Source organism: Manis javanica, chromosome 5 (genome assembly GCF_040802235.1).
Source record: "Manis javanica isolate MJ-LG chromosome 5, MJ_LKY, whole genome shotgun sequence".
Taxonomy (NCBI): domain Eukaryota; kingdom Metazoa; phylum Chordata; class Mammalia; order Pholidota; family Manidae; genus Manis; species Manis javanica.
The window spans coordinates 1398590-1420599 of record NC_133160.1 but is presented as its reverse complement, the minus strand read 5'-3'; the positions used below and the strand labels follow the sequence as shown (position 1 = coordinate 1420599).

Here is a 22010-nt window from a genome sequence, read left to right as displayed (position 1 = left end):
TGCAGCACCTGCAGGTCAGCGATGGAGGTGTTCAGCCTGAACAGCCGGGCCCAGGCCGTGGAGCTGGTGTTGATGCTGTGCAGCTGTTCCCTGATGGCGGGGAGGAGGGCGCCAGCCCGCTCCAGGTCGTCCAAGAGCAGGACCACGCAGTGGTCGCACACTGCAAGCCAGGGAGAGGGTCATGGGGTCAGTGCAGTGAGGACGGTCAGCGAGGAACTGTGATGTTGGCACATGGGTACTGAGCTAGGCTGAAGGTGATGAGGTTAGCGGAGGTCAGAGGTCAGCACGGGGTCAGGAGACCAACAGGGAATGGGGCAGGCACCACGAAGTCAGCACACGGTTGGGGTGAGTCCACAGTTGGGCAAGGTCCAGGTGTGGTCGGGGTCAGTGTGGGAATCCAGGACTTGGGGTCAGAGGGCGACTGAGGTGAGCATGGGGTCCTGGGGCCAATGCTAAGAGAGGCGTGGGGCGGGATTCCTCAGAAAACCAAGGAGAGTTGGGTCCCCAGGGGCTCCACCAGAGTTTGAGGTTAACCTAGGGACCCCAGGTCAGTGTGGGCTGGGACCCCTCTCCCCTGGGTGGAGCTGAGAGGGCATGGGGAGCAGGCAGGGGCGGGCGGGACAGCACCTTGGCAGTGGACGCCGTGGCCCCCAGGGCCGCCCGGCACAGGCACCTGGTGCTGGAGGCTGCAGGAGTCACAGCGCTCCCCGCTGAGCCCGGTGGGGCAAGTACAGTGGCCCGTGTGTGGGTCACAGTGGCCCCCCTGGCACTGGCACCCTGGAGGGGGAGGCGGAGTCAGGACCTGAGAGGGGCCCCAGGGTGCCCCCTGCCCCACAGGGCCCCACACTCACGCCTGCAGCCCTGCTCTGGGAGCCCCCAATGCCCAGGAGCACACTCGCGGCACTGGAGCCCCCCGGCCCCCGGCTGGCAGTGGCACTGCCCACTCTGGGGGTGGCACTCGGAGCCCTGGGCGGCTGGTCCACACGCACACGGACGGCAACCCCCACAGCCCTCGAAGCCGAAGTGTCCTTCCTGTGGGCACAGGCTGCAGTCATGGCTCTGCCCAGCCTTCACCCGGGGCTTCTTCCAGCCCTGAGGCCCCGCCCTAGGCAGCCCTACCTGACAGCGGTCACAGCGCGGGCCCATCACACCCGCCTTGCACAGGCAATGCCCGCTGTGGGGGTCGCAGGCCTCCATCCCGCACGGGGAGCAGTCACACCCTGCAGACAATGGGCTGTGGCAAGAGCCCAGACCCCCAGCCTCTTCCCTCCTGACAGCTCCTCTCTGTGCAGGTGTCATCCTGCCCCAAGCGGAGCCCCCAGCCTCACTTCTCACCACCACCCCTGCTGCGTCCTGGCCTGGACCCACAGCTGCCTGCCCTTGGTCCCACCTTGCCCTCCTCCCTGCAGCCCACGCTCAGAAAGAGGGCTGGTCAGAGCCCCGCAGGGACCCCTCACTCAGTAGCCAGAGTCCCAGAGCAGCCCCTGCCGGGCAGTATGCCCACAGCCCGCCCCCAGGCACCCAGTGCCCCCATCCCCGCCTACGGGTGCAGTTGCCAGGCAGCAGCGCATTGCCGTAGAAGCCGGGGGCGCAGGCCTCACAGCGGGGCCCTGTGGTGTGGCGCAGGCACCCGCGGCAGGTGCCCGTCAGGGGGTCGCAGTCACTGAACAGCATGTTGGGGTCCCCGTTGCCGCTGCAGTCGCAGGGCTGGCATGAGCTGCCCAGCACCTGTGGGTTCCCGAAGAAGCCGGGTGCACACCTGGTGGGGGTGGGGGAGTCAGTAGTCTTTGCCCGCCCATGCCCAGCAGCCTAGGGCCCACGCGCATGGCCACTGGGGCCACCTGGCCTGGCTCACCGCTCACAGGAGGCCCCTGCGTAGCCAGGTTTGCAGAGACACTGGGCACGGCCACCCCGCAGGACACAGCCTGTGGCGAAGCTGCAGAGATGGGGTGGTTGGGCTCAGGCTGCGCCAGCAGCAGGTGCTGGGGTCCCACAGCATGGGCCCGCCCTGGGCCCCAAGGACGGCAGCAGCGACCCAACGGCAGGGGGCGGTGGGGACCGTGCCCTAGACCAGGACCATGAGGCATGGCCCCTGCTCAGGGCTCTGAGGAGCCGGCCCAGCGTACTTGTTGGAAGGCACAGCAAGGGGACAGGGGCAGCTGACGCAGGGGGCTCCAGGGTCCTCGGACCCACTGCGCACAGAGCCGGCCCGACAGCGCTCACAGTGGTCGCCCTCGGTGTTGTGCTGGCAGCCCTGAGGCGGAAGGGGCAAGTCAGCGCCAGCAGGGGCGAGGGGTGGGCCTGCTTCCCACCAGCGGGTCCGAACAGCCCCACCCCATCCTGCCAGAGACCCGGGGACCAAGGCCGGTGGTGCCCCACCCAGCGCAGCTCCCTTCCCCAGGCCTCCAGTCCCAAAGGCCCCTGGATCTCCCTCGTCCAAGCCCGGGGTGCCTGCCCCACCTCTGCTGGGGCCCCACTCACCACACAGACCCCAGAGCCAGGCAGGCAGCGGTCGGAGTGGCTGTGGCACTGACAGGGGATGCAGCGACCCAAGAAGAGACCTTTGACATCCCGGTAATAGCCAGGGGCACATTCCTGGGAGTGAGGGGGGCACTGGGGGTCAGGAGAGGAGGCAGGGTCGGCCCCACGTGGGGACAGACCGGAGGCCACGTTCACAGGTCAGACCCTCGGGGCCTGATCCTGCCCTGGGGCTGGCATGCACAGCCAAAGCCCCATGGACACCTGGGACAGGTGACCACCCATCCCATGTGGGCCGGGACCTTCTTTCTCCTCCACACACCAAGGGAGTGGGTGTTCAACCTCAAAATGCCTCAGGTTAGCAGGTGGGCCAATGATGCTGGTGAGGGAGCAAGGGGTTGGTGGCGAGGGGACCGTGCCTGGGCAAGCCGGAGGACCAGGGCAGGCCAGGCAGGGAGCAGATAAAGCAGCATGTGCCCAGGGGCTGGGCAAGGACCGTGGTAACAGCGGATCGACAGAGACGCTCAGCAGGCTGGCTCAGCCTGGGGCAGGCATGTAGGGCTGCTGGGAGGGGAACCCCAGCGGGCAGGAGGGGAGATGAATGGGGGTGAGACAGGGATGGGGGGCCAGGGAAGGACAGATTTGGTTGCAGGGGACAGGCTGACCCTGGAGGTGCCCACCCCACTGCCTCACCTGGCACGAGTCCCCACGGTAACTGGCAGGGCACATGCACAGCTCCACGTTGCTGGCCGGAGGCCCCCCGCCCACCTCACCAGCCACCTCCAGGGCCACCCTGCGCAGGGAGATGGCCGAGGAGATCTGGGGGAAGAGGGCACGGATATGCAGCTGCTCCAGGCCGGCCAGCACCATCATGAGCTCCTCGCGAGACACTGCGCTGTGGGTCTCCGTGTGCCGGAAGTTCTCCTGCGGCGCCATGACAGGTCCTCAGTGGGCTCCATGCAATGGGCACAACGGGCCCAGACCCTCCCACAGGGACCGAAGCGCTGAGACCAGATGGGGCAGGAAAAACCCCAAATCTAGGGGGAAAACCAGCACCTGGCTCCCTACCTCACAGCACGTACAAAACCAACTCGATACAAAGAGAGTTTGAGCTTTTAGAAAAATACACAGGGGCTTCGGGTCACAGGGAGACAGGCAGGTTCCTGAACAAGAACCAGAGTACTAATGCAGATGAGGAGACGGCAGGCTTGAGTGTGAGAGCCCCTGTCACCAAAAGCCATCTTAGAGAGGGCAGACGGGTGGCTACTGCTCCCACGCTGGGCACGGGGCAGATACCAGGAGGGACACACCACTCCTCCGAAAAGGTAAGACCACAAGCTGAGAGAGAAGTGGGCCAAGATAGTCAGGAGGCTCACAGGGGGAGCCACCTGCCCACTGGGGATTCACGAGCCAGGACGCAGCCACGCACGTTACCCAACAGGCAGCCGGAAAAGCAGTGTGGCAACACCAGTGTGGAGAAGATGGTGCTGCCCTGCTCTCAGACCCCTTTCCACCCACTGCCTTTCTGGCCCTCCCTGGCTCGTGCCAGGGTCCAGGACGGACCGCACTCACCTCCACCAGCTGCAGCTGCCCCCGGTGGACGTGGCCAGGTGCTGGGTATGCCGACTCCAGGAACGTGACACTCATCTGGTTGCCCTGGGGAGGCATGTGGGCAGATGAGGGCCAGCGAACAGGCTGCCCGCTGGTCCCGGCTCGGCACAACACCTGGTCACCCTGGGACCACCGAGCCCCCCACCTGCAGCACCACGTCCGGCCTGCTCTCCGTGGGGATGAACACATCTCCCCGCTGGGTCTCCGAGTGCAGCTCATAGCGGAGGGTCCCGCCGTAGGAAGACACCTGGAGGCAGAGACGGGGGGACCTGACCAGACCCGGCCACAGGCCCACTGAAAGCAACGGTCTTGGGTGCTCCAGGCTGGGAGCTGGGCTGGCCGAGGCACCTCAGAGCCCCCACCCCTCCCTGGCCCTCATGGCACCCTGCTGAAGGCCACTGGGCCTGCTCACTCGGTCCCCCAGGTAGGAGGGTGGGGCCTGCCAGTACAGCTCAGGGAAGGCCTCGGGCCCATGACGCAGGTCTGCGCGCAGCAGCTCCTCCTCCACCCGCAGCTCGTGGGGCACCACCTGCCGGTCGCTGCTCAGCAGCACCCAGCCCTCCATGTCCACGAGCTGCAGGGCACATGGCGAAAGCAGGGCACACGAACGTCACACAGCCCTGTCCTGCGCCCCAGACCCCACCGGCTGGGGCTAACGTGTCTCCGTCCTGCCGGCCCCACCACACACCTGCCGGCGGGCGTGGGCTGAGCTCCTGCAGTGCTCCGTGGCTCCAAAGCAGAAGCAGCGGGTGCAGCCTTTGGGGTTGGCAGCATCAAGGGAGAAGGTTCCGAGGCGGCACTGGTCGCACCTCGGGCCCTGCACGTTCTCCTGGGGAAGGAGGGCAGGGCAGCTGGCCATGTGCCACAGCGTCTGACCAGCCCCACTCACCATGACCCCCTTGCCAGTGGCTGACCTGCCCCAAAGCTTCCAGGAAGCCCAACCACCCGGGAAGACAGACTTCAGCTAGGGAGGCCTCACCTTGCAGCGGCACTGGCCTGTGAGGGGGTCACACAAGCCAGGCACAGAGCCCGCCTGGTGGCAGTCGCAGGGGTGGCAGCTGGGGTAGCCGTAGAAGCCAGCAGCACAGGTGTCACAGCGGCGCCCAGCCACGTTGGGTCTGCACCTGTGAGGCAATCAGAGCAGGCTGCCCCCTCCACCTGGAGCCCTCATGCTGAAGTGGCCTCCCACTCCGAGAACTGAAGGGGAGAGCACCCCTGAACACAGGGCACACGCACGGGTGGGCATGGGCTCTGGACTCACAGCAGGTGGAAACGCCGCCCCTGAGCCAGGCCAGCCTGCGGCTATGGGGACACCCCACCCCCAGCTCTCACTGGCACTGGCCGCTGTCCATGTCACAGGTGGGGTCCGTGAGCTCCTGGACCCCGGGCCCTGAGCAGTTACACTCCTCACAGCCGACCAGAGGGTGGCAGCCGAAGGTCTGGGGCTGGCAGATGATGCAGTCAGGCAGGATGGTGCGCGGTGGGCAGACACACTGGCCGGTGAGCTCCTCGCACAGGCGTCCGCTGCAGTCACAGGCTGACGGCCACAGCCCCCGTCAGACCACACTGTGGCCTGGGGAACGTGGCTCAGGGGCGAGGCCAGGGGCACCCCACTCCACCCAGCTCCGGGCCCTGAGGCCGAGGCAGGTCCTCTGATGTGGGGCCGGCTGCCAGAACTACTGTCCAGGCCCCATAACCTTCTGGAAAATCTTTGAGCCTGGGCCACAGATGCCCAAGGCCCTGTAGACGAGACGTAAGGGCTGGTCCACCAGGCTCCAGATGACTCTTCTGAGCCGGTGGGCCCTCCTCCACCAGGAAGACCCGTTGGGATGAGGCGCCATCCCCCCCCTGAGGCGCCCACAGACCGAGGTACTCACGCCTGCAGTTCGGGAAGCCCCAGTAGCCAGTAGCGCAGCGAGAGCAGTCACGGCCAATGACATGAGCACGGCAGGGACACTGGCCCCCGAAGGGCTCACACGTGGGGCCCGTGGCACCCATTTCGTGGCAGCCACAAGGCCGAGCCCCGTTGTTATAGAAGAGGGAGAGGGAAGCGGCGGCGTTGCGGCAGAACAGGGACGAGCTGGAAGGGCTGCAGTGAGGGCCAGGTGGTGAGAGTGGCTCCCGGCCCCACCCCGGCCCCGCCCCAGCCCCGCCCCGAGCCCAGCCCACCTGATGTGGTACCCGTGGGTGGCACAGTGGCTGATGAAGTCGTAGGATTTGTCCAGCGGCTCCTCCCGGAGGTAGCTGGGGCTATAGGTGTCCTCAGGGACCACAAGCACGTAATCCTAGGGCATCGGGGCCTGTCACCTCCCCGTGGGCCCAGGAGAGGGCCCGGGTCAGGGAGTGTGTCAGAGCCTCACATCAGGGACACAGCAGCAGGGAATCTGCGACTGGCCAGTGTCAGCCGGGCAGCTAAGACTGGGGTGTGGCATCACACAACAGCCCTGGCCCCAGCAAGGCTGGCAGGTGCCGGGTGCCCAGCTGGGCTGCTCAGGAGAGAGGCTGGCTGTGGACGCCCCACAGAGCACAGGGAGTGCAAGGAGGCGGCTCTCAACCTACCTGTCCAGCCTCCAGGCCCCAGACATCCCCTGGGAAGGCTGCCCTGGCTATCAGGGCCCTGGAGGCTGGTGGGCAACACCTTGGCTCTCGGAGCCCCCGGGAACCTCACGTGGTAGGCCAGGAGGTCCCCAGAGGCTGCTGCCCTGGCACCCAGCATGGCACTGGGCTGAGCCAGGCAGGGCCCACCCTGCTGACCAATGGGACGTGACAGGTGTGAAGATGGCTGGTCCCTGAGCAGCTTCAGGACCTCCACACGCAGATACCAGCCTCAGGACTCACCAGCCAGAGCCACCGGCCCTCAGGCACACGCACAGTCACTGTGAGCTCATTGTCGGTCACGTCCAGGACGGCCCGGCCCTCACACACCACCAGTGTGCGGCAGCCATAGCCGTGCGGGCAGAAGCTGGCATTGGCATGGCCTGGAGGGGGCAAAGGGCGGGTCAGCACCCCAACACTGAGCACCCTGGCCCCACGGGCTCATCCTGGGCCAGGGCAGGCCTGGAGTCTCCGAAAGGCAAGGGTCTGGGAGCGGCACCCTGTCAACCAAGGCACGTGCATCTGTGACATACGAGGCGTGGACGCACGCAGAGGCCCAGGCACAGGGACACTGCCGAGAGCAGTGAACCGCGGTCACTTGTGTGACAGGTGAACCCTGGTCTATAAAACCACTTGAGGAGCCGTCCAGAAGGGGCCAGGAGGCCAGGACTGCTGCCTGCGTGGGCCCTGGGTGCCTTGTCTGAGAACGGGTGCTAGAACGGGGATGGGTGGGCCTGTGGCTCATGCCAGAGAACAGGCACCATGGTCCACATGAGCCACATGTGGCCGGTCCTTGTGTGTGATGACCCCGTGAGGGGTCATGTGGGATCTGCCCCCACTGCCCAGCCGGGCCACTCACCCTGCCAGACGCGGCCTCCGCCGATGAGGACCTCCACAGAGAAGGTAGGGTGGGCTGGCTGGTAGCCGTGCAGCAGGAAGGCATAGCGGCCCAGGGTGGGCACGTGAGTGGTGAAGACCACGGTGCCCTGCAGGGAGAGGCTCCAGCGAGCAGGCGGGGAGGTGGGGACCCAAGCCCTCATCCCTCTTGGCCAGGGCCCTCACCTGGGGGTGGCGCAGCAGGGTGGGGTCCGCGTCAGGGTCCACAGCAGTGGGGGCCCGGGGCTGGGGCCCGGATGGGGGTGCGCCCGGCGTGAGGTCCTGCGAGTGGGTCAGCGGGAGGTCGGGGGGCAGCGGTAGCATCCGGCAGTCCCTGAGGACGATGGACTGGGGCGGCTTCGGGAAGCGGGAGGGCAGGCAGGCGGCACTGGGGACAGTGTGGAGGTGAAGGCCTGTGTCCTGGCCGGCGAGCCCAGCCAGCCGCTCTGACCCCTCCTGGCCCCACTACCTGCCGAGGCTGAAGGCGCCATGGCTGCTGATGCAGCGGACCTGGGGCGCCACGAACTCCGAACTGTACGTGTCCGTGGGTAGCAGGGTGATGCTGTGCTGCGAGCAGAGGGCCAGGCAGGGGCGTGAGGCCACCCAAGGCCTGCTCTTTGCACCAAGGCCCTGCCCCTGCTGCCCAAGCCCAGCATCATCTGTAGTTACTCCCCTGCAGGGTGAGCCCCCTGCCCCAGGAATGCTCCAGATGGCAGACACCCAGGCTGCTGGGGCCTGTGAGCAGACGTTTCTGCCGTGCCATCGACTACGATGTAATGCACGCATGACAAATAGGACACTGGACATCGCAGTTTGTCTAGAAAAACCCTATAGCGCAGACCGCAGGACTGAAGCGACACCATGATCTGCCACCGACAGGGCTGGCCAAAGACGTAGCGCGGGAGAGCCCTGTGTGATTTGTTACAGAAAGTTCCAGAACAGGCAGATGAAGGGAGCTGTCCCTGTCAGAGGTGGCTGCCCTGGGGGCCTGTGGGGTGCCTGAGTGGGCGGTGCTGCTTCCTGGCCTGAGGGCCCAGGAACGACGCCCGGGAAGGGCACCGCAGGCCTTTCCTGCATGAATTAGCTCCACAAAAGTTTAAGATAAGCTCGGCCATGATCACGTGCCATGGGCCATCGCTGAGCTGGGAAGAGCCATGTCTCTCCTCTCTGGTAACTGAGAAACGCAGGGCGGTGGCACTAGGAGACGTGCCGGGGGCGCTGGGTCTCTTATCAGTAATGGAAGCTTTTAGAAGGGTATGTGCCTGAAGTATTCTGGTAGGTTTTGAAGGGCCCAGGGCGCCGGCACAGGGACAGCACGCTCTGGTGAACACACATACTGCCCGAGTCCTTCACGAGCAACCACACACGTGCTGAGTCCAGCAATCACAAAACAGGCTTGTGACGTGACGCTCCCACTGTGGGGTGGGCACAGAACAAGTGCCACGAGGCTGATGAAGCACAGCCTCAGGACCCCGCCGAACCGGCCCCCCTAACCCCGGGGTGGCTCTGCTCACACGGGGACATGTTCTGCAAATCACACCACACAGCAGCCTTTGGTTAGGACCGCCGTTTCTCTCCACTACGACTCCAGGGCAGCACATGCCCCCTCACGTGGCGTGGGCGTCACCTAATACACGTCCTGGACTCAGAGGAGAACACCTGCAGGTGGGGGGTCCCAGCACGCGCCGGTGGTAGCGCTGAGCAGGGGCACCGGGCCTCTCATGCTTCTCTTTACATTTGTGTGTGTTTAAAATCTCCCGAAAGCCCTGAACCCAGGGGCGTCCCAGGCCTGAGCAGGTGAGAGGTCAGGGCCTACCAGGAGGAAGCGTGCCTGCTGGGCCATGAGCCGGACGCTGGCCTCCGTGTCCAGGTGGAAGACCGCCAGGTGGCGCTGGGCATCCAGGGCAGTACCCCGGCACAGGGTGCTGGCGGACAGGGGTGGTCAGCGGGGGCGGGTGGGGGGCCGCCCTGGGGCCCAAGCCCTCCCACCCGCCCCCCAACTCCTCCCTCCCACTCGCCCGCACCTGTACAGGCAGGGGTGGAGGGTAAGCGCCCCCTCCTGGGGGGCCCTCCGGGGGGTGTGCACAGCCACGCCCACCTCCTGGTGGGAGTCCTCATTTGCATACTCCACCACCAGGGTGTAGCGGCCCGGCTGCAGCGCCACTACCTGGAGCTGGACATCCACCTGGGGGGACGGGCTCATAAGAGGCCTTGCCCCAGCACCCCCTGCACAGGACCCCACAGGCTCTCTGGACACCCTGGGACACAGCCCTTACTGCCCTCCACTCCCAGCCCCCACCCCTGTGCCCCTGCCAGCCCTGGGAGCCTCCGACCTGCCCTGCCCACTGGAGGCCCCACATGCTGCCCCTCAGGGGTAGCTGGAGAGCTGGGGCCGCCAACTTCCCGTGCGTATTTGAGGCTTGAGGGTGTCACCTCCCAAGTCCAAACCCATGGCCTTGCCCAAGCCACTCCTGTCCCGCACCGCCGTCCTGTCCCTGCAGTGTGGGCCCTCCCCCGAGGCCTCGACCCCACCTGCCCTCCACGGGGTTCCAGGAACACCCACATCACTGCCTCGGCAAGTGGCCAGTGGTGGGTGTGAGGGGCTGAGCTGCTCCGTGGGGCAGGGCCGGGGCAGGCTGTTGTCATGGCGACACAGGGCCTCTTGCGCAGAGGCCGAGGGGAAGCCGTCCAGGGGCAGGTGGGTGTAGAGAAGGCAGCTGGGAAAGGGAGACACGCACTGAGGTCAGCATGGGGCAGGCGGCCTGGGCACAGTGGGAGTCGGGCCCCACCCCCGCTGGGCCGGCCCTCACTTCTCCCCGGAGCGCTGGGCAGCAGGGCGGAGCACGCAGGCCTCGGTCACCGGCATCTGCAGGAGGGCGGCCTCATAGTAGGCGCTGGGCAGCAGAACCGCGTAGTCCTGGTGGAGGGCAGAAGGTGGGTGCTGTGGCTTGCCCAGGCCATGCCCCACCCCGCTCAGCCCCTGCCTCACCAGGAGCACGCCTTCGGCCTCCACGAGCAGGTCCCAGGTGCCGGGGTTCAGCACAAAGGGTTCCCCAAAGCCCCTCTGGGGCACAGTGATGAAGGCAGGCTCCGTGCTGGGTGGGAAGGCCACGGGCTGGCTCTGCTCAGCACCTGGGGGTGGGGACAGTGAGACAGGACACAGCCCACAGGCCACCCCAGGCTGCACTGGCCCAGAACCAGCAGACAGGCCTCCCCGCCCACGCATAGGCCAAGGCAGCCAGGCAGGGTGGGATGGAGGTGTGGGGGTGCAGGGGCACAGGGAGGGGCGTGTGGTGGGCAGCAGCCCTACACTCACAGCCGGCACAGGCCGCAGACTTGCCCTCTTCCCGCACAGAGACCCGCCCGCTCACGCCTGTGGGCCCACGGTTGACATATCGGAAGACAAGCCGGAAGAGGTCAGGGGACATCACGTTCAGCCTCGCCACGATCTGGGGCTGCGGGGCCATGGAAGATCAGGGTCAGTCCTGGTGACACGACCTCAGGGGCCAGCCACACAAGCTGCTCCACGGGGAGCCCTGGGGTGTGCAGGGCTGCCCACCTGGATGGGTGCCATCTGCGCGTAGCCCCTCCAGCTGAAGTTCTCGAACTCGAGGGGGTTGAAGCCAAAGCGCACGGCATGGCCCTCGGGTGTGGCTGCCTCCTCCAGCTCCACGCGCAGATGGTGCAGGTCAGGGAGGTAGTGGTCCCGCGCTGGCCTGGCCACGGAAGGGGTGGTCAGGGGCAGCCCGCCGGGCCCCAGGGGAAGCCCAGTGCACCAGCTCACACAGCCCTGTCAGGGTGAGGCACCCACTCGCTGCAGGTGGGGCCCTGGGTCTTGGGGCGGCACCGGCAGGTGCCCGTCTGCGGCTCACAGCCCTGTCCCAGGGCACCCCCGACGTCGCACCGGCAGCCTGCAGTGGGAGGAGTGAGGTCAGCGCTGCCCGGCCCCCACCCTGCCTCGGGTTCCTCCCCCAGCTGCCTCAGGACCCTGCTCGGCCTCACACAAAGGCCTTGGGCTCTGAGAGCAACGGGCTGGGGAGCCGACCCCTCACCTACCTCTAGGGGCTGCCCGGGGCTCTGGGTGATGGGGTCTGAGTCTAGGCTTGGGGCAGGAGCACTGGGGTTGATTAGTGATGTCTGCTGGGGGCTCAGGATGGAGATGGATGGAGGGCAAAAATTGTGCCTCCTCCCCCACACCCAGCACAGGCCTGGCCAGGCATCTGGAAACAGCCAGTCCAACACTGGGCCTTACATGCCCAGACCCTGTCTGAGGGTCTCTGCTTCCCAGGGCCCAAGGGCTACGTGGGCACTCACTGCGGCAGCCGAAGTAGTCAGCCTGGTCCAGTCCAAAGAAGCCATCCTTACATGCCTCGCAGGTCCGCCCGCACACGTGAGGCTTGCAGAAGCATTGGCCAGTGCCCTGGGGGCCAAGGGAGAAGGTGGGAGCAGGCCAAGGACAGTCCTGACCACCTCCCCCACAGTCACAGCACCGCAGCCCAGACTCACCCGCTGGCACTCAGCAACTCCACCCAGTGTGCCCCCAGGGTCGCAGCTGCAGCCTGAGAAGGGGTAGTGGGCCTGAGAGCAGGGAGGGGCAGGGGGCCTGGTCTCCATCCCCAGTAGGACTCCGTGGGGCTGGCCTCACCTCCCAGCACCCCCAGTAGCCCCTCTGGGCAGACTCACGGGTGCAGCCTTCAGGGTTGCTGGGACTCAGTCCCCAAAATCCAGGTTTACAGCGATCACAGCTTGGCCCCTCCACATGAGCACGGCACATACAAGGGACCTGTGCCTGGGAGAGGATGAGACTGAGGTTCAGAGTAGGTCCCTGCCCTTCTACCCAATCTTCAACCCTGGAGTCCTGCCCCAGCCCCATCCCTGGTGCCCCTGGAGTGGGGACAGAAGACCAGCCTGAGGAACAAATTGGCCCTGAGGGTGCCAGGGCAACTGAGCAGCAGGTAAAATGATGGTCTTGCTGGAAGTGCTGGCCTGGGCTCACCTCAGAAGGGCTGTGACCAGCTGGGGCCAGGCCGGCAGGGTGGCAGGAGCCAGCTGTGAAGAGATGCCCAGGCCAAGGTCATTCCTTGCTCATCGGCTCTGGAGGCCGAGGGTTTCCCAGGCCTGACCAGGACCCATGGCTCTATGGGAGAGAGCACACACCTCCCATATGCATGAACAGACATGGAAACACGTGTGCCTCCATGCTCTGGGCCCTACAGCCATGGAGTCGGTGCACACCCACCACACAGCCCATGGTTATACAACAAGCACATACACCACACGACCATGTGTGGACAAGCATGTGATGAGTCACATGAGCAGATGCACAAAGCTCACAAACACACATGGATCACACACAGCATGTGAACACATGCAGGTGACAAGCGTATCCAAGAACTATGCAATATGCACAGAGATGCACAAGAAAGGTGGCTACTGAGCATATGTATGAGCACAGAGCTCACATGACACGTGGACACAGAACACACAGCGTGTGCACAGCACCAGCCTCACCTTCGCAGTAGGGAAAATTGTAGGCACCAGGCACACACGTGTCACACCGCAGCCCTGTCACACGGGGCCGGCAGCTGCACTGCCCGCTGCGGGGGTCGCAGGTCGTGTGCAGAGAGCCATCAGAGGAGCAGTGGCAGGCTGGGGAGAGGTGGGTGTGGGCACGCCGTGGGGACGGGAGGGGGCGGGGCCTGGAGAGGATAAGGGTGGACGCGGGCACCTGGGCGCACGGCAGGACAGGAGGGGGCAGGGCAGGGGTGCAGCGGGGATGCCCCTGCCACCCACAGGAGCACTCACGGGTGCAGTGGGGGAAGCCGTGGAAGCCGGGACTGCATTCCTGGCAGGCGGTGCCCGCGTAGCCAGGTCGGCAGTGGCATGCCCCACCCGTGGCACAGAGCTGGTCCAAGGTGCCCCGGGGATCACAGGCACAGGCTGCAAGGGATGTGGGGTCAGGTCCTGGGTGCCTGCAGGTGGCCCTCCCGCCCCGGCCGGGCTCTGCTCCAGCCCCCACTCACCATGGCAATGGGGGTAGCTGTGGTGGCCAGGACGGCAGTGGTCACAGCGAGGGCCATCAAAGCCAGGCCGGCACAGGCAGTGACCAGCTTCATCACAGCCGTCAGGCAGGGTCCCAGCCGAGCTGCAGCCACACACTGCATAGCAGAGGGGAGCACAGGAGCCCTGAGTTGCACAGGCAGGCCACCCCCGGCCCAGGCCCACCCGTGTACACTGGGTGAAGCTTGCTCACGTTGGCAGAGAGGGAAGTGGAAGTAGCCAGGGGCACAGCGGTCACATGCAGCCCCCTTGAAGCCCACCCGACACGTGCACTGGCCCGACTCATGGTCACAGGCACCATCTGCCACTCCGGGGCTGGAACACTGGCACGCTGTAGGGAGGGGTGGCCATGCTTGGTCAGACGGGGACCAGGCTCCCAGGGTCAATGCAAGGGTAGGCTGGGGATGGACTTACGCTGGCAGCCTGGGCCATAGAACCCTGGGGCACAGAGCTCGCAGTGGGTGCCCTGGAAGTTGGGTTTGCACACGCAGCGTCCCACCCGTGGGTCCTTCCGGCAGGCATTGCCCTGCGTCCCCGCGGCACTGCAGTCACAATCTACAGAGTGGTAGGCGAGAGGGGATCTCAGATGCCCTGCAGACCACCATGCTTCCCGCTGGAAGGCTCCCCTCCCTACAAACTCAACTGCGCTTACGCTTTCACACTGCATCACCCAAAACCGAAAGACAATAAAAATCCCAGGAAAGGAAAAACGATGTTTTGGGAAAGCCGTGGCAGGTACTGAGATTATGATGACTGTAAATACACACAATATGTCATTTATAACGTAGATGCCAAGTCAACTGCAGGCATTAATGCAACCGGAGAAAATGTAAAACCAGAATCATAACAAGGCACCAAGAAGATTCTAGTCTTTGTAAATAACTCGGGGTCTGGAATAAGGAAAAGAGGACACTAAACATCTTAACTTTATGCGTGAAGAGAAGGCCATACATAGTATTTAATTCATCACTGATGGAAAACATTGACTGGATATTTGTCGAGAGAGTAAGGGTAACCATGGGCCAGCCAGAGGACAGACAAGAGCCCGCAGGCCTGAGCAGGAGACATGAACCAGCCCAAACTAAAAAACCAGCATGTTTTGTTGCTCAGCCCAGCAAGAAAGCAGAAATGCAGAATGACACATGAGGCCAGGAGCCAGACCTTGTCAGGCCACATCCCTTTTCCAAGATAAAACCCAAAGGTGGCTGTCTGCCTCCTGAAGGAAAACCCGGGTGCCTCCTCTTGAACAGATATGTCTCAAAACAAAGATCTTCACAAAGGGGCAGCGGGCACAGAGATGCAAGAGGGCAAGTGGGCAGCGCCAAGGGCAGCCTGCAGAGGCACGCCTGGTCTCCAGGTGTTGATGCCACAGCCGAGGACACTGCCCAAGGAGCATCCGGCAGAACGGCAGCCCAGAGAGAAAGACTGACACGCCGTCCTCACGAGGTGGCAAGAATTAAGCAAAGACAGAGTGAATTTCAATAGCTTAATTAAACCACGCGTTTAATAGGTGCGTACACAGAAACCTGTCCCTGAAGAACACACACTCTCGTTAAACGTGCATGGGATGATCTAAAAGGGATCATATTCCACATGAGAGACAAAGAAAACCTCACATTCCAAAGACAAAAAGCAGAAATTATCAGGCTACCAGATCTGACCACAGTGCTGTGAAACTAGGACTGGCCCGTCAAACAAAGGCAGATAGGAAACCTCACCACCCAGAAGGAAGAGTCTTCCAAATAAATCAGGTCGAGGGGAAGGCGGAACCTGTTTAGAGAGGGGCGCCAGCACCAACCCAGCACACAGGAGACACTAAGGCCCCGGCGGCTGCCTCCAAGGGGTGAGAACATTTCGACGGCCACAGGTGTCACTATGGAGCGACAGCAGTGACTTGGCATGTGACTGCCGTCCACACGACTCCACTCCCGCCAGCAGAATATTTTGAGAGAGTGATTTGGCAACTTCCAGCCAAAACTGTCCCCAAACATGCATGTCTAGTGACACAGAACCTTCTTCCAGGAAACTGTCCTACAGAAATAATTAAGAATTTATGGAAAGTTTTAACTGCCAGGATGTTTATCATAGCAGTATTTTTAAACAAATTGGAAAGAACCTAAATGTCCAACAACTGGGGTTTGGTAAATAGCTCCATCTGTCCTGTAGAGCGGAACACGAATGCCATGTTTACAGTGTCCAGCGGGTGCGCACAGCACGTCAACGTTTGCGAACTGTATACTCAGAAAGGCCCCCGCGGGAGGCAGCGGGGTGCAGGTGGTGGGGGCCCGGATGATGGTTTTCTTTCACTTTAAGCTTACCTGTATTTTGAAGGTTTTCTAGCACAGCAGTGTATTATTTGCAAAACAATGAAAGAACCAGAACCATGGGAACCCAAACGAAAACCTCCTTCCCGATTGGGGCCCTGGGACACTTACTCACAATCTGTCCAGCCGGCAGCACCTGCTCCCCAGTGTCGTTGGGGGTGAGGGGGCGCACCGCTAGAGGAGGAGATGGCATCAGCCAGGTGCACAGCTGCGGCTGCGGGCGGGACCAAGGGGCGCCCACACCCCCGCCCCACAGGCAGCCTGCGCCCTCACGGTAGCAGCTGGGGAAGCCCAGGAAGCCCTCGGCGCACGAGTCACACTGCTCCCCGGAGAAGTTGGGCCTGCAGTAGCAGCGGCCGCTTAGGTCCTCACATGTCCCATCGGTGAAGTCCGACTCGCAGGAGCAGCCTGGGCGGGGCCGGGAGCGTTGAGATCCCGTGCCAGGGCCAGCAGCTCCGGGACACAGTGTGGTATGAGAGCCGTGGCCAGGCCACCCAGAGTGACTTGAGGGCCTCAGGGATGCAGGGAGCCGGGGACACTGGGACACCCCCTCCCCTGGCAGAGCCTGGTCCTGGGGTACCCATCCCCGGGACGCCACACCCAGCGGGTGCACTCACGGCGGCAGGCACGGGGCGAGTCCAGGGGGTGGTCGGGGGTGCGGTAGAAGCCAGGCAGGCAGCGTTCACAGTTAATACCAGTGGTGTGGTGCTGCGGTGGAGCAGGGCCAGAGTCCAGGGCCATTCCCGCCCTGCCCCGCACCCGACCTGTGCACGGGGCCCGCCTACCCCAAGGGCACCAGGTTGGCCAGTGCCCCCCGTGCAGGCCTGGCAGCCACGCTGTCCCACCTGGCAGTCGATGCACACGCCCCCTCCCTGGAACACGTTGTCTTGGTTCTGACTGGCATTGCGTCTGTCCACCTCAGGGTCATAGTAGCAGTCGTGGGCATGGCCGTGGCAGTTGCAGGCTGGAGAAAAGGGGGCCCAGGTGAGCAGGCCCATGAACCCCTCTGGCTGGGACCCCTGGGGGAACGTCCCCCAGGCCAGAGGTGACCCAGATGAGGCCCAGCTTGGGTGGTAGTACATGCCAGCCACATGAGGAAGGGCATGCATGCAGGCATTTGCATGTGACATGTCAGAACATGTGGGTACGGGCATGGGGGCGGCACTCACACTGGCACTCATTGGCACTGTCAATGGTCGCTGGCATCCATGGCTGCTGGTGGAAGCCGGGGCAGCACTGGTCACAGGAGGCCCCACATGTGTTGTGCTGGCAGGCGCACTGAAGCCTGGGGGTACAATGGTGCAGCAGGGGCTCAGTGTGCCCAGACGGACACAGGAGGCAGAGGCCTCCGTGGATGGCAAGCTGAGGCAGGGCATGGAGTGGTCAGTGCAGGTGGTCCCTGCCTGCAGGCCAGCCTGGAGCCCTGGGTCCTTCAGGACCAAGCTATGCCCTCCCCGCCGTGGCCACACTCCAATGGCAAGCCCACGGCCTCTGGGCCACCTCTGAGGCCCAGGTCCCACGCAGCAGGCATGTGTGAGCTCAGCCAGATGCCCATGCACCCAGGGCATCTCCCCCAGGGCAGCGGCCAACTGCTTCCTCTTCCAGTGGGTGGACACCAGTCAGGGGCTGGAATCCCGTCTGCTGTCCTGGAAACGGCTCCTGTTGGCTCAGTGGGCAGGGGGACAGCTGGCCGTAGCTGAGGATGGAGGTGGTGGCCCCAGGACACCCGCGCCAAAGCCCTGCCCCCACACACATCTCCACACCTCAGCCAAGGCTGACTGGGGTCACAGTCCCATCCCTGGGCAGTTTGACCCAAGGTCCTGGCCTGGTCTCGTGGCTGCAGGGCTATACATGTGCTGAATAGGACCCCAGAAGCCAGTCCATGAAGGTGAGATGGAGCCCCAAATCGCGTGCCCTTGGTTCCCCCCCACCCCAGGGTCCACAGGAACTTGGGAGTCAGCACTGCTGCCCTCAGAGTCCGGGGACATCCAGAAGGCCTTTGTGGAAGAGCAGGTAGGGAAAACCTGCCCTAGATGGATGACCCCAGCAAGCCCGCTGCCTCCACCCCAGCCCGAGCTCTGTAACCAAGGGCCTGCGGCTGGTGTTTGACCTACTGACAATCTCCACGGTCAGGGCACCCCTAAGCCAAGAAACTAACACAAAAAGTAGTGCTGTGCAAAAGCCCTCACTAAACCACTGCAGGGATTCTTTCTGATCCGGGGGACTGGGCACTGTCCCGGGGAAGCCTGGCCGAAGAACTTGCAGGGAAACACGACAGACACAGCTTGGCCCTAATAACCTCTCTGGTGGAGCAGTCGGGCAGAGGCTGCCAAGGGCTTGGCCAGGGGAACCTAGAGCAGAGCAGGTGGTGACGGGCACACGGGTCAGATGCAGCTGGAGAGACACGAGCTGAAAGACTACCCAGAAGGCGGAGGTAGGCATGTGGGAAGTTCTGAGACAGAAGGAGATTGTCAGAAGCTCCCGGCTGGGCGACGGGCTCCAGAAGGAGTAGGTGCAGGGGCGAGCTAACGGCCTTGGCAGCCGGGAACGCGTGAGGACCACATTCTCAGATTCAAAGACATGAGTCCTGAGCAACGGAAGGTAGGTCCACTCCTCCTGCCAGGGTCAGTCCCAGACTCCCAAGGGACCAGAGACATCCTGAAGAGGCAGACAGCCCACCAGGGCCGACCACTCAGGTGCTGCCGACTCCCAGCCACAGAGAGGCCAAGAGACGGCGAGATGACAGGTCTGAGGGGCTGAGACGTGGCCATCAACCAGGACGCCACTGCCAGCTAACCCATCGCCCAAGGGTGAGCGCCCAGCAGCCACCGCAGACCACGGCTTGCAGGCTCTCCCAGCCACAGGAGGTCCAGGGACGCGACCAGAGCCGGGGAAGGAGAACAGGCCAGCGGGCGGCTCCGCCACACACAGACGCCACGTGTGCGTGCAGCCTCTCGGGCCCTGGGCTATCAGAGCAGCCGGCTGCCCCCAGGCTTGGCAGAGCCAGGTAGGCTGGGCAGAGCAAGCGCTACCTTAGGACAGAGCACAACAGACAAGCAGCTGCTGGACCAAATGCGGCCCCAAAACCCACGTGCAGCCCCAGCCCCATGGCAACGGCACGCGGAGTGACGGCCACGGGCGAGCCCCCACGAATGGGATTGGTGTCCTCATAAAAGGACCCCAGCAAGCTCCCCGCCCCTCCGCAAGTTCGGACCCGGGGAAGGCACAGCCTATGACCCAGGGGAGGGGCAGTGGCACCAGCCTCCAGACTGTGAGAGCATGCTTGTCACCCACGAGCCCCTCGGCCTGTGTCCTGTCACAGCACCCACAGAAACAACCCCATAATGCCCAAATCAAGGGAAAGGGGACACAGGAGTGAGGGGTTCAGCACGCAGCCAGGAGGGCAGGTGATGGGGTGGGGCTGCAGCTGGTCAGGTGGAGGTGGGGGAGGTCAGGGTGCAGGGGCACAGCCCAGCTAGCTGGAGGGGCAGGGCCTCTGGAGAAGCCGTGCGTGCAGGGAGTACACACAGCTGTCACTGGGAGACGCTGGGGTGTCCGGGGTGAGGGGAAGGGCCAGCCCTAGCCGTCCTTTGTGCCCAACACCGAGGGGCCCTGCTGGTGCCTTCCCACTAGCAAGGACAGGCCGCCTCTCCTCGGGGCCAATCTGGCGTCCCCGTGGGCCCCCTCCCAGCCAGCACAGGACCCCTCTGCAATTAATCCCCCCAAGTCATGAGCCATGTGTGGAAGCCCACTGCCAGGTGACAGTACGCCCCCTCCAGACCCATCAGATTTGGGGTTCGCCCTGCAGTGTGGCTTTGACAGTGAGAATGGGGGTGAGCTCCTGGGCTCTCTGGGCTTCAATTGCCTCTCCTGTAAGTTGGGGCACAGGCAGAGCAATGGAACCCCAGCACATGGTGGGGGTGGCCCAGAATCCAGAAGCACAAACAGAGCCGGTGTGACTTTGAGGCCAGGGAAATAGCAGGGGACCTCACGAGCTCCCTGCTGGGGAGCCTGGCAGCGGGTGGGGGTCAAAGCTCAACACAGGCTCCCCATCACTGGCTCTGCCAGGCCTCCCATGGCTCCTCAGTCCAGCCCATGCCTTGTGGCCCCACTGCACTCAGCCTGTAGGGACCACTTGGTGGCACAGGTCTGCACGTGCCCCGTCTCCCCGGAACAGGTGCCCCCGGAACAGGGGCAGAGCCTGGCGGGTGTGAGCACCACACGGCTGCTGAGAGAGGGAGGCGTGGGACAGCTGGCGTCCAGGCCGCACCAGGCAGAACAGCCATGGCCCAGTGCCAGGCTCCAGCTGACGGCTCAGGTGAGCACGTGCTGCTGCACTTAGGGAGCTCGGAGCCCCCTGGGCACACATCCACCAGCAGGCGGTCACAGATGCAGGTTCCTGGGCTCCCCGCTGGCAGGACCGGGGAGGGAGCCAGGAGTCTGTGCCAAACTGGGCGGGGCTCTCAGGGGGTGGACGCTGCAATGTGGCCCTTGCGTCCTGAGGGAAGGTGGGGGAGCTGGAGGACAGGGACGTGCCAGCTGGGGGCCAATTACCTGTCTCACCAGCTCCAGTCCGCAGGCCCTGGGCTTCCTCTGGGCAGGGGTCCGACGAGAACCCCATCTCTGCCAGCAAACAGCCCGACCCAGGCGCAGGGTACCCCAGGGAGGCTGCTCGTGGTGCTGCCCCTCCACCCGCCCTACACATGGGGGAACTGAGGCCACGGGGGGGCGGTGGCCAGTGCAGGCATGGGAGGCCATGGAGCTGGGCTCCTCCCTACTGGACTGGGCAGGGGCAGGCCTCACCTGAAGGGGTCTGTGGGGTCTTTGGCGTCACAGACATCTGCGTGGCCATGGCAGACACAGCGGCCGCCGATGCTGATGTCTTTGATGCTGTAATAGTACTGTCCCCGCGGGCGATGAGCAGCCGGCTCCACGCCCCAACCCTGTGCGCCCCACCCCGACCCCTACCCCGCGACAGCCCCGCCTGGTGCTCACCCGGCGGGTGACCGTGGGGTCCCGCAGAGCCTTGCCCATGAGGTGGCCCAGCAGCGTATTGGTGCGCAGGAAGCGCAGGCGGATGTTGGTGGCCTTCGTGAAGTCACGCAACAGGGGTGAGTAGGAGAAGTTCATGGCCCCGGGGCGCCCATTCACCAGAGACACCACGATCTGTGGATGGGGTGGAAGGTCAGGCTGGACCCGGCTGCCTCCATCGGACCACGGACTGCCGCTGTGCATCCGCTGGGGGCTCACCTCGCCATTCTCCAGGGGCACTATCCGAGAGTACTCTGTGGCGCAGATGACATCGCCGTCCTGTGTGATGCGCTCCAGCGTCTGGGGTCCGAATCGCTCGAGGCAGTCCCTCTTGGATGCTGTGGGACACCGGCGGGACAGTGAGGGCGCAGGGCCTGGGAGAGGCGTCGGCCCCCATGGCAGAGCCCTGCACACCTCAGCCCTGACCTGGGAACAGTGCCTACCTCCACAGGTTGCCCTGCCAAGCATGCGGGGTTTCGTTTTAGAAAGAACGAGTGGCACGCCGGCCACCAGCCTGAGCTGGCCCCTGCCCAGGCCGCCAGTGCATTGACTCTGAACTTGCTCACACATATGAACTGGCCCCTCCGGGCCTTTGCTGTGTCTGTCCATTTGTCCCTGTCTCTGCAGAATGCACGTCCCCCTAGATGACCTCCTCAACCCCATCCTTGGGGGACCATTCCCAACTGCCCCTTACAGGACTGCCCAGCCACCAGTCCTGGGCTGTGAAGTTTGGGGTAGGACACCGGAGCCAGACTCCCCAGTTGGAGCAGCCATCAATGCGCTGGGCAGGCTGGCCTGGGACACGGCCAGCCAGTGAGCGTGGGGGCAGTGCTCTGTGCCTCCTGACCAGCCAACTAAGCTGGCTGCCTTTGCCCCCTCAGGAGTTGCCAGACTGTGAAGCCAGAGGCTGCCAAGAAACGGCAGGAGAGAGCCCCCACACCTGCCTTCACAAACGTGTCCCCCACAGTGCCGACGCAGGCAGAGGCTGGGGGGAGGGCAGGCCTGGTGTCCAGACACCTGGAGAGTGCAAGGCCC

The 22010-nt window shown here is 64.2% G+C and overlaps 1 protein-coding gene across 5 annotated transcripts in view; it reads right to left on the bottom strand.

The window, feature by feature from the left end:
• Positions 1-22010, bottom strand: part of LAMA5 (laminin subunit alpha 5) — a 43672-nt gene that overhangs the window by 9685 nt on the left and 11977 nt on the right. The window contains exons 4-49 of one of the 5 annotated variants that reach the window (XM_037006399.2): positions 21195-21313; positions 20940-21110; positions 20748-20845; positions 17114-17229; positions 16790-16908; positions 16562-16652; positions 16218-16352; positions 16056-16118; positions 14035-14175; positions 13814-13951; positions 13584-13718; positions 13366-13500; positions 13072-13209; positions 12557-12609; positions 12244-12349; positions 12067-12119; positions 11875-11980; positions 11372-11471; positions 11120-11276; positions 10877-11015; positions 10550-10692; positions 10371-10477; positions 10124-10277; positions 9585-9745; positions 9377-9485; positions 8030-8127; positions 7747-7948; positions 7544-7670; positions 6928-7067; positions 6259-6374; positions 5967-6178; positions 5422-5626; positions 5069-5213; positions 4778-4918; positions 4502-4663; positions 4235-4336; positions 4051-4134; positions 3172-3402; positions 2482-2595; positions 2127-2254; positions 1856-1936; positions 1545-1759; positions 1120-1220; positions 852-1032; positions 628-777; positions 9-160 (exon numbers count right to left, since the gene is read on the bottom strand). In XM_037006399.2, the coding sequence (XP_036862294.2) occupies positions 9-160; positions 628-777; positions 852-1032; positions 1120-1220; positions 1545-1759; positions 1856-1936; positions 2127-2254; positions 2482-2595; positions 3172-3402; positions 4051-4134; positions 4235-4336; positions 4502-4663; positions 4778-4918; positions 5069-5213; positions 5422-5626; positions 5967-6178; positions 6259-6374; positions 6928-7067; positions 7544-7670; positions 7747-7948; positions 8030-8127; positions 9377-9485; positions 9585-9745; positions 10124-10277; positions 10371-10477; positions 10550-10692; positions 10877-11015; positions 11120-11276; positions 11372-11471; positions 11875-11980; positions 12067-12119; positions 12244-12349; positions 12557-12609; positions 13072-13209; positions 13366-13500; positions 13584-13718; positions 13814-13951; positions 14035-14175; positions 16056-16118; positions 16218-16352; positions 16562-16652; positions 16790-16908; positions 17114-17229; positions 20748-20845; positions 20940-21110; positions 21195-21313 (6074 nt within the window). The remainder of the gene's footprint in view (positions 1-8; positions 161-627; positions 778-851; positions 1033-1119; positions 1221-1544; positions 1760-1855; positions 1937-2126; positions 2255-2481; positions 2596-3171; positions 3403-4050; positions 4135-4234; positions 4337-4501; positions 4664-4777; positions 4919-5068; positions 5214-5421; positions 5627-5966; positions 6179-6258; positions 6375-6927; positions 7068-7543; positions 7671-7746; positions 7949-8029; positions 8128-9376; positions 9486-9584; positions 9746-10123; positions 10278-10370; positions 10478-10549; positions 10693-10876; positions 11016-11119; positions 11277-11371; positions 11472-11874; positions 11981-12066; positions 12120-12243; positions 12350-12556; positions 12610-13071; positions 13210-13365; positions 13501-13583; positions 13719-13813; positions 13952-14034; positions 14176-16055; positions 16119-16217; positions 16353-16561; positions 16653-16789; positions 16909-17113; positions 17230-20747; positions 20846-20939; positions 21111-21194; positions 21314-22010) is intronic. The other 4 variants (XM_037006401.2, XM_073236368.1, XM_037006402.2 and 1 more) reach the window with 4 other exon arrangements.